Source organism: Castor canadensis, chromosome 7, assembly GCF_047511655.1.
Source record: "Castor canadensis chromosome 7, mCasCan1.hap1v2, whole genome shotgun sequence".
Taxonomy (NCBI): domain Eukaryota; kingdom Metazoa; phylum Chordata; class Mammalia; order Rodentia; family Castoridae; genus Castor; species Castor canadensis.
Window position 1 is genome coordinate 31,917,457 of NC_133392.1, and position 15,750 is coordinate 31,933,206.

A 15,750-nucleotide genomic window follows, 5' to 3' on the forward strand; every position below is an offset into this window, starting at 1 on the left:
AGGGCTTCATGTTTGCTAGGCAGGCGCTCTGTCACTTGAGTCACTCCACCAGCCCAGTATTAGTTTTTAAATTTGATTCATTTGTTCTTTCATTCATTCAAAAAATGGTTGAGTAAACAAACCAAATACGGCCCTTAGCCCATGGAGCTTACAGGTCAATGAAAGAAGCTAAACACGAATCAAACAATCATTTGGGAACACACCAAATGTAAAATGGTAACCTGGGATACAAGGGTAAGTACCCAGAAGGTTGTCACATTTCCTAATCCAAATGACTGTTGTACAATTTAAGCAAACAAACCTTTTATTTCACAATTACATTTACATACATGTTCCAGAAGGAGTACTCTTGGACTTAATTCACACTAAAGTGTAAATGAGCCAGGCAGTTCCCTCTTCCTACAAACCTGAAAGAAGGAATGGCCTATGAATGGGCATATATAGGCCTTGGGGACTGAAGAACCTTTTCCTGATGGGTAGGAATGACTACGGTGTCTTGGTCACTGTTTGTCACTGTGACAAAATACCAAAGCAAATTAGCTTAAAGGAGGAAGGATTTATTTTGCCTCAGTTTCAGTGGCTTCAGCCCATGGTCACTTGGCTCTGTTGCTTCTGAGTCTGGGTTGGGCAAGGAGCATGTGATAGAGCAAAGTGGTTCACCTCATGGTGGACAGGAAAAAAGAGAGAGAGAAACAGACAGACAGACCGACAGAGACACACAGAGAGACAGAGGGAGACACAGGGGGAGAGAGAGAGAGAGAGAGAGAGAGAGAGAGAGACAGGGAAACAGACACAAAGACAGAGAAAAAAGAGACAGGGAGACAGAGAGAGACAAAGACAGAGAAGAGAGAAACAGGGAGACACAGAGAGAGACAGGGAGAAACAGAGAGAGAGAGAAAGAGAGAGAGAGGATCCAGGGACAAGATTTACTCTTCAAAGGCACACCCCAGCAACCTGCTTCTTCCAGCTAAGCCCCACGTCCTAATAAGCCATTCAGCTATTTCAATTAGGGCCAATGATCCAGTCACCCACCCATCAATAGCACAACCGGCTGGGGACCAAGCCTTCAACACCTGAGGAGGGACATTCATATCCAAACCCTAGGAATGGGTAGACCTGAAGGACTACTTCCTTACTTTTTTTTTTGTCAGTACTCAGGGCTTGGAGCTTGCTAGGCAGGTGCTGTATCCCTTGAGTCATGCCCAGTCTTTTCGCTTTGTTTCTTTTTGGATATGGTCTCATGCTAACTAACCTGGCTGGCCTCAAACCCTGATCCTCCTACCTCCACCTTCTAAGTATCTTGGATTACAGATGTGTACCACCATGCCCTCCCCACCTCCCCATTTGTTTCTTTGAGATAGGGTCTCATTGTGTAGCCCAGGCTGGCCTCAAACTCAAGATCTTCATGCCTCCGTCTCCCAAATGCTGGGAGAACAGGTGTGCCTCACCATGCTCAGCCTCCTTTTCTGATTTTGAATGAGGGAATTTTTTTTCTGGCAGGATTGGAGCTTGAACTCAGGGCTTTGCGTTTATGAAGTAGGTGCTCTACCACTTGAGCCACATCTCCAGTACATTTTATTCTGGTTATTTTAGAGATGAGATCGCGAGAGTTATTTGCCTGGGCTGGTCTCGAACCAAGATCCTCCAGATCTCAGCTTTCTGAGTAGCTAGGATTATAGGTGTGAGCCACTGGCACCAGGTGAGAATGGAGGAATCTTTGAAGCTGACTCTGAAACCTCCTTACCTAGAGGACAGGGTAGTAGGGGAAGCCTTAGGGTCATTCCTGACCTTCACCCCATTTCCTAGTAGCTTTAGAGACTACATGTAAAACTTCTCTGCATGTCAACATATCCTCCACTAGAATGGAATACAGTGGCAGAAGAAAAGGATCCACCCATGTCTTAGCTTGATCATTACAGGTATGTGACTGCTTTAAAACTCACCAGCAGCACCTGGGACCTCCTGACCTTACATCTGGGTGTTTCGATTGGAGGGCCAAAAAGATTCACTTCTAAAGGTTTAGTCTGTTTGCAGGCTTTCCCACCCATTGCAATGTTCCCATCACCCCACACCTCCCTCACATCTGGCTCCAGTATCAGGCCAGGGGGAACTTCTGGTTTCAGAGAGTTTGGTCTTCATCTCTGCTGCAGTGGCTCAGACAGCAGCATGGTTCCCTTGTCTCGGATCGGATCACAGGTGTGAGCTTTCAGAGGGCAGGGTGCGTGACTCACTCAGCTCCTGGCCCCAACCCTGAGCTCAGTCCTGGAAGGTACCTATCACAATGCTCACGACTGGCCTCTTCCTGCTGCCCTTGGCCAGGACTTGGCTGTTTCCCAGCTGTGGTTCTCCTGGTGGGGAAAATGACCCCTAGAGTTGTCATCCTGGGCCTGTAGCCCTAAAGTCTGTCATTTGGAGCTGTATAGAATTGGTTCTTCCTTTGCCTCACTGAGTATCTTCCCTGGCTCTGGCCCTGTGGCCAGTCTTGGAGAAGATTCCACGGGAGGCAGAAGACAGAGTTTCTTGTCTTTTCTTTTTTCTATATATGGAATAAGGCAGATGCTAACATTTTGGGTGTGGTATCTGTGTACACAAGGAGACAGGGAAGCAATAGATTGGAAAAGATTTGTAAAAAGCATTTGTCTTTTTCTTTTCCCCTGCCTGGGAGTATTCATCAAGGGAGAGTTGTGACCAGAGGGTGGACACAGGAGTCTAGGCGCAGCCAGAGAGGAGTTGTCATTCATGACTGTCCCTCTAGAGAGCGATGCAGAGACCCAAGGACAGATGGGAAATCAGTGGAGGGGCCTTGGCGGTGTGACCTTGGCTGGTTTCCAACTTGCCAGCTTCTCAACCTAGTATCGGTCCAACAAATCCTGGTTCCTTTTCTGTTGACATGGTCAGTTTCTACTGCTTGCTATCCTGATTGACATAAACTTAAATATTAGTTCTACTAGAGGGACATCTGTAATGTGGACCGCAATGCAGAGTTCAAGAGATTCATGCAGACTTATGTGTGCCCACATGGAAAGAGGCACAGGGATAAGGACAGTAGCACAGTACATCACCATTTGTCTTACATTTAAGACAAAATGACCTATTTCTCTGTGTTACCATTTGAATTAAATGCCACAGTAGAGGGACTTGGTTTTGTTCATGCCTAGACCCATAGGTCTAGAACAGTGCCTGGCACAGAGTAGACACTCAATAAATATTTGTTGAATGAGTGTATTATGTAAAAAAAGATCTGGACGGAAACATACAAAACTGAAAATAGTGTTTTCTTAGAGGAGAGCTAGAATGCCAGGGCAGTAGACAAAGAAGATTTTTATTTCTAGCATTTGATTTTTTTTTTTTTTTTGGGCAGTACTGGGGTTTGAACTCAGGGCTTCACGCTTGGTGGAGGACAGGCACTCTACTACTTGAGCCATGCCTCCACTCCAGTTATTTGAATTTTTTTATAAGAAAAAAAAATCTGTATGTGTTACTTGTGTAGTTGAGCAACATAAAAACAGTTAAATATTAACTTGATGAGAAAGCCCTGAGAATATTTCAAAGACTTCATCGTAATAAGTACCAGTTGGTTTGTCAAGAAAGGGGGAAAGGGTGGGTGCTGGTGGCTCACACCTGTAATCCTAATTACTCAGGAGGCAGAGATCAGGAGATCTCAGTTCAAAGCCAGCCTGGGCAAACAGTGCTGTGAGACCCTGATTTGAATAAACCGTTCACAAAAAAAGGCTGGTGGAGTGACTCAAGGTGTAGTCCTGAGTTCAAGCCCCAGTACCACAAAAAAGAAAAAAACAATGGAAGGAACAACAAAAACAAAAGTGGAAGACAAGAAAGATGACACTGAGGACTGTAAGTCATCTGCCTTACTGAGATACAGGGGTGGACCCTCCTTTTCCCTCTCTCACTCCCTCCCTTCTTTCTCTCTCTCTCTCTCCATCTTGTTCCTTCTTTTACGTCCCTCCCGTTTTCCTCTTTTCTTCCCCTCCACCAAGGCCAAGGCCTGAATAGGAAGATTATTAGAACACCATTGTTCCAAACCTCGCAGTCTGGCAGGTAGGCCATTGGACTGGCAACAGCATTCCTTGAAAAGTAAAAGCCAGGCCCTTGCTTGTAACCATCTCATGCATATGATCCCCTAGGAGTCTGTTTTTACTTTGACATTTAGTCCTCCATAATTCTATTTCTTTTTTTGTTTTTTTGAGACAGGGTCTCAAACGTAGCCCAGGCTGGCCCAGAACTTTCAATCCCCCTGTCTTGGCTTCCTGAGTGCTGAGATCACAAGGCGTGCACCACCACACCCAGCTAGCCCTCCTTAATTCTAAACACATTCTGTTGTATGTGACTTTTATGTGTTCATTTTGTTTCTTTACGTCTGTTGTAAATTTCTCAAGGGCTAGGGCCACTCTGTGATCTTTTGTACAATCTGTCTTGAATTCTTGCTGGACACCCATGCTTGTCACCTAGCCAACAATCAGTACCTGGATAGAGTAAGAACAACCTCAGGGGAGTTGTGACACCCTTTCAGATACAAGGCATGCCGGTGTGGCAGCTGAGTGCATATTTCTACACCACTCAGCAGTGATATTTGCTTTTAATCAGAAGTCACCACAGCGGAACTGTTGGTTTTGCAAAACACGCCCCTCTCCAGGGTAAACGATTAATCTGTAACTACAGTGTAATGCATGGTTCTTAGGACATAGCAGGGAGAGAGGAGGCAGTGTGGCATTCTAAATATTCTTCTTGTCATCTCAAACATTCATCTAGTCTCAGAATGTTCCAGACACTGTTGCTAAGCCGCTTTTTAGAGATTATCTCATTTAATCATTGCAATAGCCCTGTGAGAGTTAGTATCCTCATTTTACATTAGAGAAAATGGATCAGAAAGATGAGTAACTTGTCCAGGGCCACACAGCTAGAAGTGCTGGAGCTGGGATTTGAACCAGGCCTTACTAACTTGAGAGCACATGGTTTTGACAGCTGTGCCACATTTCCCCAAACATATAACAATAGGATTCTTCATCAAAGCGGATGAACCAGAAATACAATGTCATGATGTTTTTCTAGGTGCAGTGATAATACTGTAAAGTTTTTAACTTTTCCTTTTTTGTGAAAAACATCAATCAGTCGGCTGATCAATCACATGCTGGGTGTCATGGGATCTGAAATAAAACTTGTTCATACTTTGTGGGAAGGACAGAATTAGGACCTTGGGTTTCCTGCTTTGTGTATCTAGCAATTAATACAGCCTAGGTTTTCCAATCTGTCTGAGGTTCATTGAAAAATTTCAATGAAGGGCTGGTTAGGGGCGTAGCTCAGTGGTGGAGCACTTGCCTAGCATATGAAAATGTTGTGGGGGAACTGATTAACAGAGACCCACGTGTTACCAGGGAGCAGCCACGTCTCTGTGCTCTACTCAGAGGTGTGACTAGTTCTAGGGTGGGCAATCCTGGGACCTTAAATGCTGCTGATGGCTTATGGGCTGGGCTGACTGACACAGGGGCTTTAGCTCCAGGCCTGAAAACTAGGAGACTTACGGCTCCAGGCTTCAGAAGGCAGAGACTCAGCTCTGGGTGCTCAGGTTAGGTGCTTTCTGCTCTCAGTTCTTGGTGGCCAGCTACCTGGCTCAGAGGCCAGTGAACTCCTCACTCTAAGCAGCAGCTATTGACGACAGCGTGGGCAGCAGTGTTGCAGCTCTGGAGGCTCAGGTGTTGAGGGCCTTGGCCTTTAAGGCTTGGCAGCTCCCAAGAACTCTTTGGGCAACCAGGGCCCGGAGTCTTTTACCACTGCTCTGCAGTCCACTGTCCTTTGCTCTCTGTATCCTCTTTCTGCTACTGCCACCACTGCTGCATGTTAGCCCACTCTACTTATGACAAAGTCACAAGTGGCCAGTGAGGTGGCTCACACCTGTAACCCTAGCTATTTGAGAGGGTGAGATCCATCGGCAGAATCACAGTTCAAGGCCAGCTCAGGCAAATAGTTTGAGTCTCCATCTCCAAAAAAATAACCAGAGCAAAATGGACAGGAGGTGTGGGTTAGCGGTAGAGCGCCTGCTTTGCACACTCAAAGCCCTGAGTTCCAACCCAGTCCTACCAAAAAATGTCTCAAGTAGGCAAGAATAGACCATTCTGAAGCCTTTTATTGGGACTTATGTTGCAACACCAGGGGGCAGCGTAGGAGAGTATTTCCAGGCTGACTTAAAAAGTGAACAGCCTGGTTATACAACCAGGAGTGGGTGTGGTTGTGGCATGAGTGTGGCTTGCAAATGAAGGACTCTATTTGCACCAATCATAGTACACTTTCCAATTCCACCAATCACTGGCTTTTTGCTGATTACTGAGGTGGTACTTCCTTTCCCATGATGAGTGAGAATAGTTGTAGGGACATCTAAAGGTCACCTAGGCTTGTCTTGTTTGGGACCTTCCTTCCAAGTCCTGGGTTGTCCGGAGTAGTTGTGATTGGAGCAAGGCCTTCTGAGCAGAGTCGTTTCCAGTGGCAGTGGCCCTTGCAGCTGGAGGGAGGTGTTCCTCAGAGTGGTATTAGAGGATTTAACACCACCAACCTTCTTGGAGGCAGCCAGGCATGGGAAGGGATATAACAACTGCTGCTGAAGCCATTGAGCGGCTTGTTCCCAACAGTTTAAATTTTCAAAGAAAAAAATATCAAGGAATATATACACCAAGTAATTAACATGAAATCAACATTCTTAACAGTGCCTAACAGAGTTTCCTTCTTACTATGCTTAACTGCTCTTAACCCCCTGTCAAATGTCCCTAGGGAGTGTTGGGACCCTCTAACCTGCTTCACATGGAAGGCCTCTGAATCAGTGACATTTAAGCAGAAACTTGGAAAATGGTAAAGTGAAGAGGAGGCCCAGACAGAAAAAGCAGCATGTGCAAAACCCTGAAGCAGGGCAGAGCTTTGTGAAAGAGAGGGAGAGTGCTTTCTGGGAGAACCTCAGGTGAAAGAACTTCAGAAGGACAGAAAAAAATGTCCCCAGAAAACTCAAGTATAAAAAAAAGTACAGAAAAAAGCTAACTCTTTTAAGTTTACAATGTTCTTCAGTTGCCTCAGTCCTCACCAGAAACCTGTTCCGGAAATTGTAATTGTGGCTATTTCTACCTCAGAGGATTAAGGCTCAGTTAGGTACAAAGTCACAGAACTTTTGGTTCCAGGATACATGTTAGGGAGGCAAACTGTGGGTTCTCTGGGAAGTCAGAAGGGAGGGGTGGAATCTATCCTTGTGTAGTGTGGCTAACTGAAGCAAGAAGCCTTTGAACTACATTGAATAGTAAGTACAGTTGTGCCATGGGGGACTGGATCCAATCCCCACGGATGCCAAAATGCACAGATGCTCCTCCCTCATTCAGTATGCAGTAGTATTTGTTTAAAACCTATGTACATCTGCACACTCTAAATCAACCTAGAATACTTACAATGCCCAATGTTATATAAATAGTTTTAATACTGTATGGTTTAGGCAATAATGACAAAAGTCTGTACATGTTCAGTACAGACACAGTTTTTTCCTTGAATACTTTGGATCTGCTTTTGTTTCTGGATACATACATAAACTGCAGATATGGGGCAAACTGTCCTTGGCTGCTGTTCTGTGTCTGTCTTAAGACAGAAAACTAGTCTTGCATTTTAGAGTGACTCTTACAGTCACTTTCAAATTTGAAAGTTCTGTAATTTTGAAATTTACAGATCAGGAAAAAAAGTCTGAGCACGGGCTGAGGATTTCTGAATTGATCCTAAAAATAGGTGGAATGTAAAAGAGTAATCAAAATGAGAAACTACAACTCCCAGCAGGTCTCAAGGCTTTCTTTTCCGCCACCCTGCGGGGGGGCACCAATGACGGTTAGGTATTTGAACAGACCAATAATATCATAGGACTGTTCAGGCTGGGGCCGGCCCATCGAGTTATCCAATAGCATTGGAGATGAGGAAACACCTTAGCCAATCCAAACGCGTGGGGCGGGGCCTGAGGCAGGGGCGGTGAAAAGAGCTGCTGACGAAGATGGCGGCTGAAGCGCTGAATGAAGGGGAGGTGCCAGCCCGCGACTCCGGCCGGAGGTGAGCCAAGTTCTTGGTCCAGCTGCCTAGGAAACCAGCTGTGGGCCCGTTGTACTACCGCCCTTGCCTTGAGTCACGGTGACCCACGGAGCCGGGCTTTGTTCCTCCCTCCCACGGCGTTCCTCACCCGCTATCCTGGCCGGCGGCGTGGGCTCCTGCCGGGTCGGCTCGGTCCTGCTGCTGGAGGCTGGAGGTCCGCGCGCGGCCTCGGCTGCAAACCCACCGGCTGGGCGGGGCAGCGCTGCCCGTGTGGGCGCTGAGGCTTTTTGGTGGCTGGAGAACTGAATCCCAGAGCCGTTCAGCGAAGTCCCCGACGTCTTAAAGCTGCTCCCGGGCAGTGTGGGCTTAGGTCAGAGCAGGGATTTGAGGGCCGGGTGGAAGTGGATCTGCATCCTCGGGCCGGCTTCAGCTTCTTCATCCGCACACTGACATTACTGATCCCTGTTTCGGGAAATGCCAGCATTGAGTGACAGCCCATGAAAGCTCCTAGTGCCTCGCTCGCCTCGGTTCTTAAATCGCTCGATGCGGGGTAGACGTTCTTTTCCTGTAGAACAGCTAAAGAAGGGTGCCCGGGCTCAGTCAAGGAAATCATGACTTTGTTTCTAGCCCCCTTCCCTAAACAGGTACCCCGAGACTTAACCGTATTTTATACGGATGAGTTTTTCACTCTTCTGACTGCCCAGAAATGGTTGATCACTTTTTCTTCAGGAACTGTACAGGGGATTTATAAAATTTCATTATGTCATCCTGAACCAACTCTAAAATTCTGAATGGTGTTGAAAATCTGAGGACAAAGCCCTTTATGGGATATTGCCAATTGAATTTAAATTTTGAAAGTGTTAAGTTACAGGATCAACAGGTGTTCACAGTTTTATCTGAACTTGAAATCATTTAATTCCAAAGAGAAGTTTGTGATTATATAAATCACATTTATGTTGCAGGTGGTCAAAAATGCATGGACAATAGTCTGTTATTTTTAAGACAGAAATATTACCTTGTGATGATAAATAATTTACAAGTTGTTTTTTTGCCTGCTAGACACTAGTCTTTCTAATGTTCTGTTGGTGGTGTGGCTTCTTGTCTTTGGTAAAGAAGGAAAGAATTGTCTTATTTGCACAGATCCGTGCTCAGTGCATATTTGAATGTTGAATGGAGAATGTATGATCAACCATTTAGAACGATCTACTTTGTATTTCTTTATCATTTTTTTTTTTAAATTTTATTTTATTTGGCTGCCAAATATTTTTGAGATAGGGTCTCACTTTTGTTTCCTGGGCTTGCTTTGAACCTCGACTCTCCTGATCTCTGTTTCCTGAGTAGCTAGAATTGCAGGCCTGAACCCGATTTGTTATGTGTTTTTGATACAACTTTTAAAAAACAAAAATTGAACCAGGCACCGGTGGCTCACACCTGTAAGGAAGAGATCAGGAGGATTTCTGTTCTAAGCCAGCCCCTGGCAAATAGTTCTCAAGACCCTATCACAAAAAAACCACTCACAAAAGAAAAAAAAAAAAAGGACTGGCAGAGAGGCTCAAGCAAAGAGTGCCTGCATAGCAAGCATGAGGCCCTGAGTTCAAATATCAGTGCAGCAAAACAGATAAATTTAAAATTTATCATCTTAGCTATTTTAAGTATGTAGTTCAGTAGTTTTAACCATATTTACATTGTTGTGTGCCCAGCCATTTTTTGTTTACAACCCTGAAGTTCATTAAAGTTTTTTTTTAATTAAAAAAAGTTCATTTTTGGTGGGACTGGGGTTTGAACTCAGGGTTTCATGTTTGCAAAGCAAGTGCTCTGTTGCTTGAGCTACCCCTCTGGTCTATTTTGCTCTGATTATTTTGGAGATAGGGTCTTGGGAACTATTTGCCTGGTCTGTCCTTGAACCTCTATCCTCCTGATCTCAGCCTTCCAATTAGCTAAGATTACAGGCATGAGCCACCAACGCCCAGTTAAATTTTATTTTTGAATTATTGTACATTAATAATACTAGGGAGACATTAAAAAAAATTCTTCCTCCCATCTCTCCAGTGTAAGATAAACTTGTGTTTACTGCAGAGGTTAGGAAAATATGTAGAAAAGAAAGAAAAACAGCTCTTTTAGTTCTACTAGGTAGTCACAACCATTATTAATATTTAGATGGATTTCCTTGAGTGCTTGCTCTGCTATTCTCATTCTCTTCTGAGAACAGTTAAAATTTTGTTTCTCAAGTAGGATATGGGAACATAAAATGAAGACTAAGTATTTGATCTTCATTGTCACTTTCAGCTTTTTGTTTTTAATTCTAGTGGTTTTTACTGTAACTTTAATAAAGTTATGCCTCTATTTCTTGAAATACTTTCATATAAAAATTGGTATCTTAGTGTTGGCTCCCTGCTATGAAAATGAATACTTCATTGCAAACTCCCATATCTTTCTCCTTATTTTTCTTGTCCCCAAAAGACGGGCTTGCTATGTAGCTTAGGCTGGCCTTGAACTCGTGATCCTCTTGCCTCTGGAGAGAGTGCTTGGATTATAGGTTTGAGCCAACATGCCAAGCTTAATTAAATATTCTTACTGTGGTGAATGCAAATTCTAAAGAGGGAAAACTAAGGAGCAGCATCCTTTAGGATATTGTATGTAGAGTCAACTAGTATGCTAGATGAATTGTAATCCTAAATCGCCAAACCTATTTTAGTCTAAGGAGAATGTTGGGAACATCAATATTAAATGCATTCTCTTTTCTTACACTTTGTCAGTTGCATGGTTCGAGGCCAGACGCAAAAAGTTGGTAAAGACACCTACTCCCCCCGCCAACAATCTCAACAGATAAGATGGACTTGGTGGCCCATGTCTATAATCCTAGCTATATGGGAGGCATAGCTAGGAAGATCTGTAGAATTCCATTATATGTTATAGTTTATTAACCCATTTTGCTATTGATAGATAAATGGTTATTTTAAGTTTTTTTTTTTTTTTTGTGTGCTTCTTTTGGTTTTCTTTTTCTTTTTTTGAGATAGGGTCTTGCTCTGTAGCCTGGGCTGGCATCAAACTCAGGATCCTGCTACCTCAGCATCTTGGGTGCTAGGATTACAGGCCTGTACTACCACTCCCAATTTGGGCTGGTTTTGGCAGAAGTTGGGGTGATGGGGGATAGCTTACCAAAAAGAGAGTGCTATTTCTTGTGGAAATAAGATTTCAATTGCTTTTAGTGAGATTTCTGAATACAAGGTGTACTTGTGTAAGAGCATGGTGCCCTAAGTGCCCACATCCTGGTTTCCATTTTTCTGATCTCTGCTGGTTTTCACTGTTCACGTATGTTTTTGTGCTAAGATTTTTTTTTTTAATTAAGGGTCTTGCACTTTTCTAGCAAGCACTCTACCCCCTGAGCCAACTGTTCACATATGCTTTTAAAAGTTTCTCTTTTTTTGGCTTCCATTATCCAGGTACTATCAAGTTTTTTTTTTTTTTTCTTAGCTGAGTATACCACCTTGTTTGGCTGTACTTAATTCTCCAAGGTTTGGTCTTTGCCTTTTGTATGTTCTTTCCCTTTAGGTTTACCTTTGCAGATTGCTAGCTTTGTAGATGACTCCTTTATTTATTTGTTTATGAATTTATTGCACTGCTAGGGATCAAACCCAGGGCCTTGTTCATGCTAGACAGTTGCTCTACCACTGAGCTACATCCCCAGGCCAAGAGGTTTCTCTAAGTCAGATCCTTGTTTCTAACTTCTTGTTAGACATGTTCTGTTTATTTTATATTCTGCTTTGGAGAATATGATGTGGTGGCATAGGATTGTCACTTTCTCTTGTGACACTTAATATAAGTCTACATTGGTTCCTTCTTCATGGGTAAATTGAAGAGATTTTACTGGAATGTTATGGTCCTTTCTGAGTGTTAGCATTTAATATTTCTCATCTGAAGTATGACCTTTCCAAGATTTGACTTCCATCTTGTTTACCCAATTTGTCTCAGTAAGTGTACCATTGTACTTATGAGCAAGGCCCAGGATTCAATCTGTAGCATCAAAGGAACAAAACAAAGCTAAGAAGCATTAGAAAAATGGTATGGAAGGGAGAAGCACAAGAGAAGAGAGGATGTCCTCTCTTGGGTAGGAGCAGAGTACCCAAAGAGACAACTCTGTCCTCTGAAGGGGAAGATATAGAAGGGAGGGCTCAGTTTTATATTAGTGGCAAGCAGATTTACACCTTTATATTTGCTAGGATTCTTTCAGTTACATGACAGAAATTAAAACTAGCTTAAGCAAAATGAGACTATTAATTTGCTCAAGAAACTAAAAAGTTAGGGTTGTAGATTAAGCAAGGCTTGATCTGTATCAAAATCTCAGTGCTCAATTACTAGGTGCCTGCGTCTTGCTTTCTTATATCTGATTTCCTCTGTGTTTTCTTTATAAAAAGGCAGATTCTCTACAAAAGGTGGCAATAATGGATCACCAATATCAGTCTTAGCAATTTTAGCAGGAGTTGTGGACTTGAGTCTTTTTTTTGTCCCAGTTTGACTTGTGGGCCTTTGGCTGAATTAATGAGAAGAACAGAATGTTTCTGTTGGTTCAGCCTGGGTCATATGCACACATTTAAGTGCCTGCCAAATCACATAAATTGAAAGAATGGAAGAAGTTATTGCCCAAAGGAAAATGGGAATGTTGTCGCCAGAGGAAGGAGAAAATGGTGGGAGAAAACCAGATGGTCACTATGCTATCCCCCGCCCCCCCATACTCCTCTTTGCTTTAGGTGGTTTTGAGAAAGACTTGCCATTAATGTGTGGAGAAGGCATTTTATGTTAAACATAAACTAGACAAAAGCACCTTATTTAAGTACTGGTCACTTTTTTTTTTTTGAGATAGGACCTCGCCATTTAGTCCAGGTTAGCCAGGAGCTAGCCATATGTAATCTGGCCTGGCCTCTAATTTGTGATCCTCTTGCCTTAGCCTCCTGGGTACTGGGATAGCAGGAGTGTGTCCAAATCATCTAATGAGATCTACTTCAAGTCTGAATTTTTCTGTAAGAGCAAAGGATTCTCTCCTATTTCTGAATTCTTAGAACCTTTATTGTACTATGTATTTGGCAATTGATCTTATATCATCTTCTGTGTTGTAGTCTTTAGCTACTATTTATAATCTTGTAGTGCTTAGTGAATTTTAAGCTCCTAGAGGTCAGACGCTTACTGTAGTTTCTTATCCTCATACCTCTTATTTTAAATTATGAAGCACTTAGTAGATTATAGTTGGATTGATTTTAAATGACACATGAGTGACTGATTGCTTGTTTGGCTATCTTGTGTTTGTCTCGGAAAAGCAATTCACTTTGTGCTTTTATGCTTCTTATGATCTTCTTATGAAGAGATTTATGATTAGATTTGTGCAATATTGAGTACTTCTGTTGATTAAAATTATAGAAGCTCTTAAGAATTTTCAAGGCTGGATGTGGTGGTGTGCCCCTGTAATTCCAGTACTCAGGGAGCTAACCTAGGGGTGTATAATGAATTCCAGGCCAGCATGAGACCCTGTCTCAAAAAAACAAAAAAGAATTTTCAGTAAGTCATGGTCCAGACAAAAGCATTAGCTGTCTCTTGGATAGTATGTATCACTCTGGACTCTGGAACAAATGGATAGAGAAGTAATCTTAAAAAACTAATGTGATCATACATAGAATTCCTTCTAGTTTTAATTGCTTGAGACTCATGGCATTTAAAATATTGGAAAAGAGACTCATGAAGCTTTGATGCTACTTTTTTTTGAGAAGTAAACAGTTTTGACATACATGATAAGAGGGTTTTTTTTTTTTTTTTTTGCAGTACTGGAGCTTGAACTCAGGGCCTTCACCTTGAGCCACTCAATCAGCTCAATTTTTTGAGATAGGGTCTCCAGAACTATTTGCCAGGGCTGGCTTTGAACCGTGATCCTCCTGATCTGTCTCCTGAGTAGGTAAGATTACAGGCGTGACCCAACTGCGCCCAGCTTTTTTCTGTCTTTTTTTTAAGATAGAATCTTGCTGTGTGGCCTAGGATGGTCTTGGACTCACAATCCAGCTACTTTAGCCTCCTGAGTGAAGGGGGAGATTCTTTTGTGAGTGAAGTATCTTATAGAACTTTCTCCAAATAGAGAATTTTGATGTTACTTCTGAATACAAATTGCTTCTTTCCCATTGTACACCAGCTTGGGGAAGAAAATTTAAGGAAAAAGCTACAACAAAATTAACACCAATTCTTTTAATATCCGTAATGATAAAAGTTACCAAGTAGATAAGTCAATAAATTGCCATTATTGATACTCTGAAAAGAGTAATTACTGTTTGAGAACATTGGATCGTCATTCCATAGAAGAAAATCTTAGGTGTCCAACAATGTTTAGTTAAGAAGGTGAACAGTTAAGAATTCTTTCATCTCTAGGTTACCATTTATGTCAGGTTGCTCTAGTATCTGAAATTAATTTAAGTTGAGATCAAATATGGGGGCTGAATGCATTTTGCAGACTATTGGAATCTAAATTCAAGATAAGAGGTCCATATTACAAAACCTTGGACAGTGCCTCTTAAGGGCAGATCTCAGGGTGTAAATGTTTTAAGATAGTTATCTAAGAAATTAGATATGGTTCTCTGAAATCCTAGCTTTCTACTTTTCAACTTTGAACTGTTTCTGGTATTAAAAACAACCTGTGAAAACTAGAGAAAAGATTAGTTCGAGAAGAATTAACTTAGAATGTAACACATATGTACAGGAAAGCAATGCGAGTAAACTCCCTGTATAAGCTGTCCTTATCTCAACTAGCAAAAACCCTTGGTCCTTCCTATTATTGTTTATAATCTCTCTTCAACAAACTTAGAGGTAAGGGCAATTCTGCCTGGTAGCGAAGGGGTGAGGGGGGAGAGGGAGATGGATGGGGGAAAGGGAGAGGGCAGAGGGGGAAGGGGGGAGAAATGACCCAAACATTGTGTGTACATATGAATAAAAGAAATTAAAAAAAAATAGAAAAAAAAAAATAAAAACACCTGTGAGCTTGGGCACATGGGGCTTTTTTTTGTCTTCTCTATGCATAATTTTCATGAAACCTATTTACATTTGATATGTAGAAATAGGGAAGACTATAGTAGTCTTTAATACTTGTATAGATTCCTTACTTAATAACACCTGATAAAGTGATATATTTAAAGCCATGTTTCAGAGCCTTTTAGGGTTGAAAAAGCAGTAAGAGTGCATACTTCTTTCAGGGTAGTAAGTCAGGCTTAGACAACTTTAAATATAGCTCATATTTTGATAGATGCTGCCAAGGTTGTGGTTCTTGGAGAACAAATCAAAGTTAAGCAATTCACCCAGGAGGAAATATTTAGTTTTGTGGGTATGCAGTTTGGGTAGGAGTCAGCCAAAAGCTACATCTGCAGGATGCAGGTTTTTTTTCTGCTGCCTTGAATTTTGCAGATTCATGAGTTCAACATGTCTCAAAAGCACTTGCATTTCATTTTTCTGTAATTGATTTTTCAGCTGTGGATACTGTTTCCAGTCCTTTCACCAAGCATATTGCCTTACATGCAGAGTACCACCTAGTGGTGAAAGTAATACTTGTATAGTGTAAATAGATTATAAAAATACTATTTTTGAGGAGTCTGGTTTCTGCCATTCCTTACGATAGTTCCCTGGAGCCCTTGCTTTTTCTGTATGCCTGCATACCTGCTCTCCCCACCC

At 42.4% G+C, this 15,750-nt stretch overlaps 1 protein-coding gene across 9 annotated transcripts in view; it reads left to right on the forward strand.

Annotated features, from left to right (window-relative positions):
- The window catches only part of Arhgap19 (Rho GTPase activating protein 19), a 71,261-nt gene that overhangs the window by 8,447 nt on the left and 47,064 nt on the right, over positions 1 to 15,750 (forward strand). For 2 of the 9 annotated variants that reach the window (XM_074078605.1, XM_020177740.2), the window contains exon 1: positions 7,979 to 8,076. The exons of 1 other annotated variant lie outside the window; for it this stretch is intronic. In XM_074078605.1, coding sequence (XP_073934706.1) covers positions 8,021 to 8,076 — 56 coding nt within the window. In that variant the 5' untranslated portion in view covers positions 7,979 to 8,020. Of the gene's footprint in view, positions 1 to 7,930; positions 8,077 to 13,866; positions 13,997 to 15,750 lie in introns of those variants that run through there. 6 more of the 9 variants (XM_074078612.1, XM_074078613.1, XM_074078610.1 and 3 more) reach the window with 5 other exon arrangements.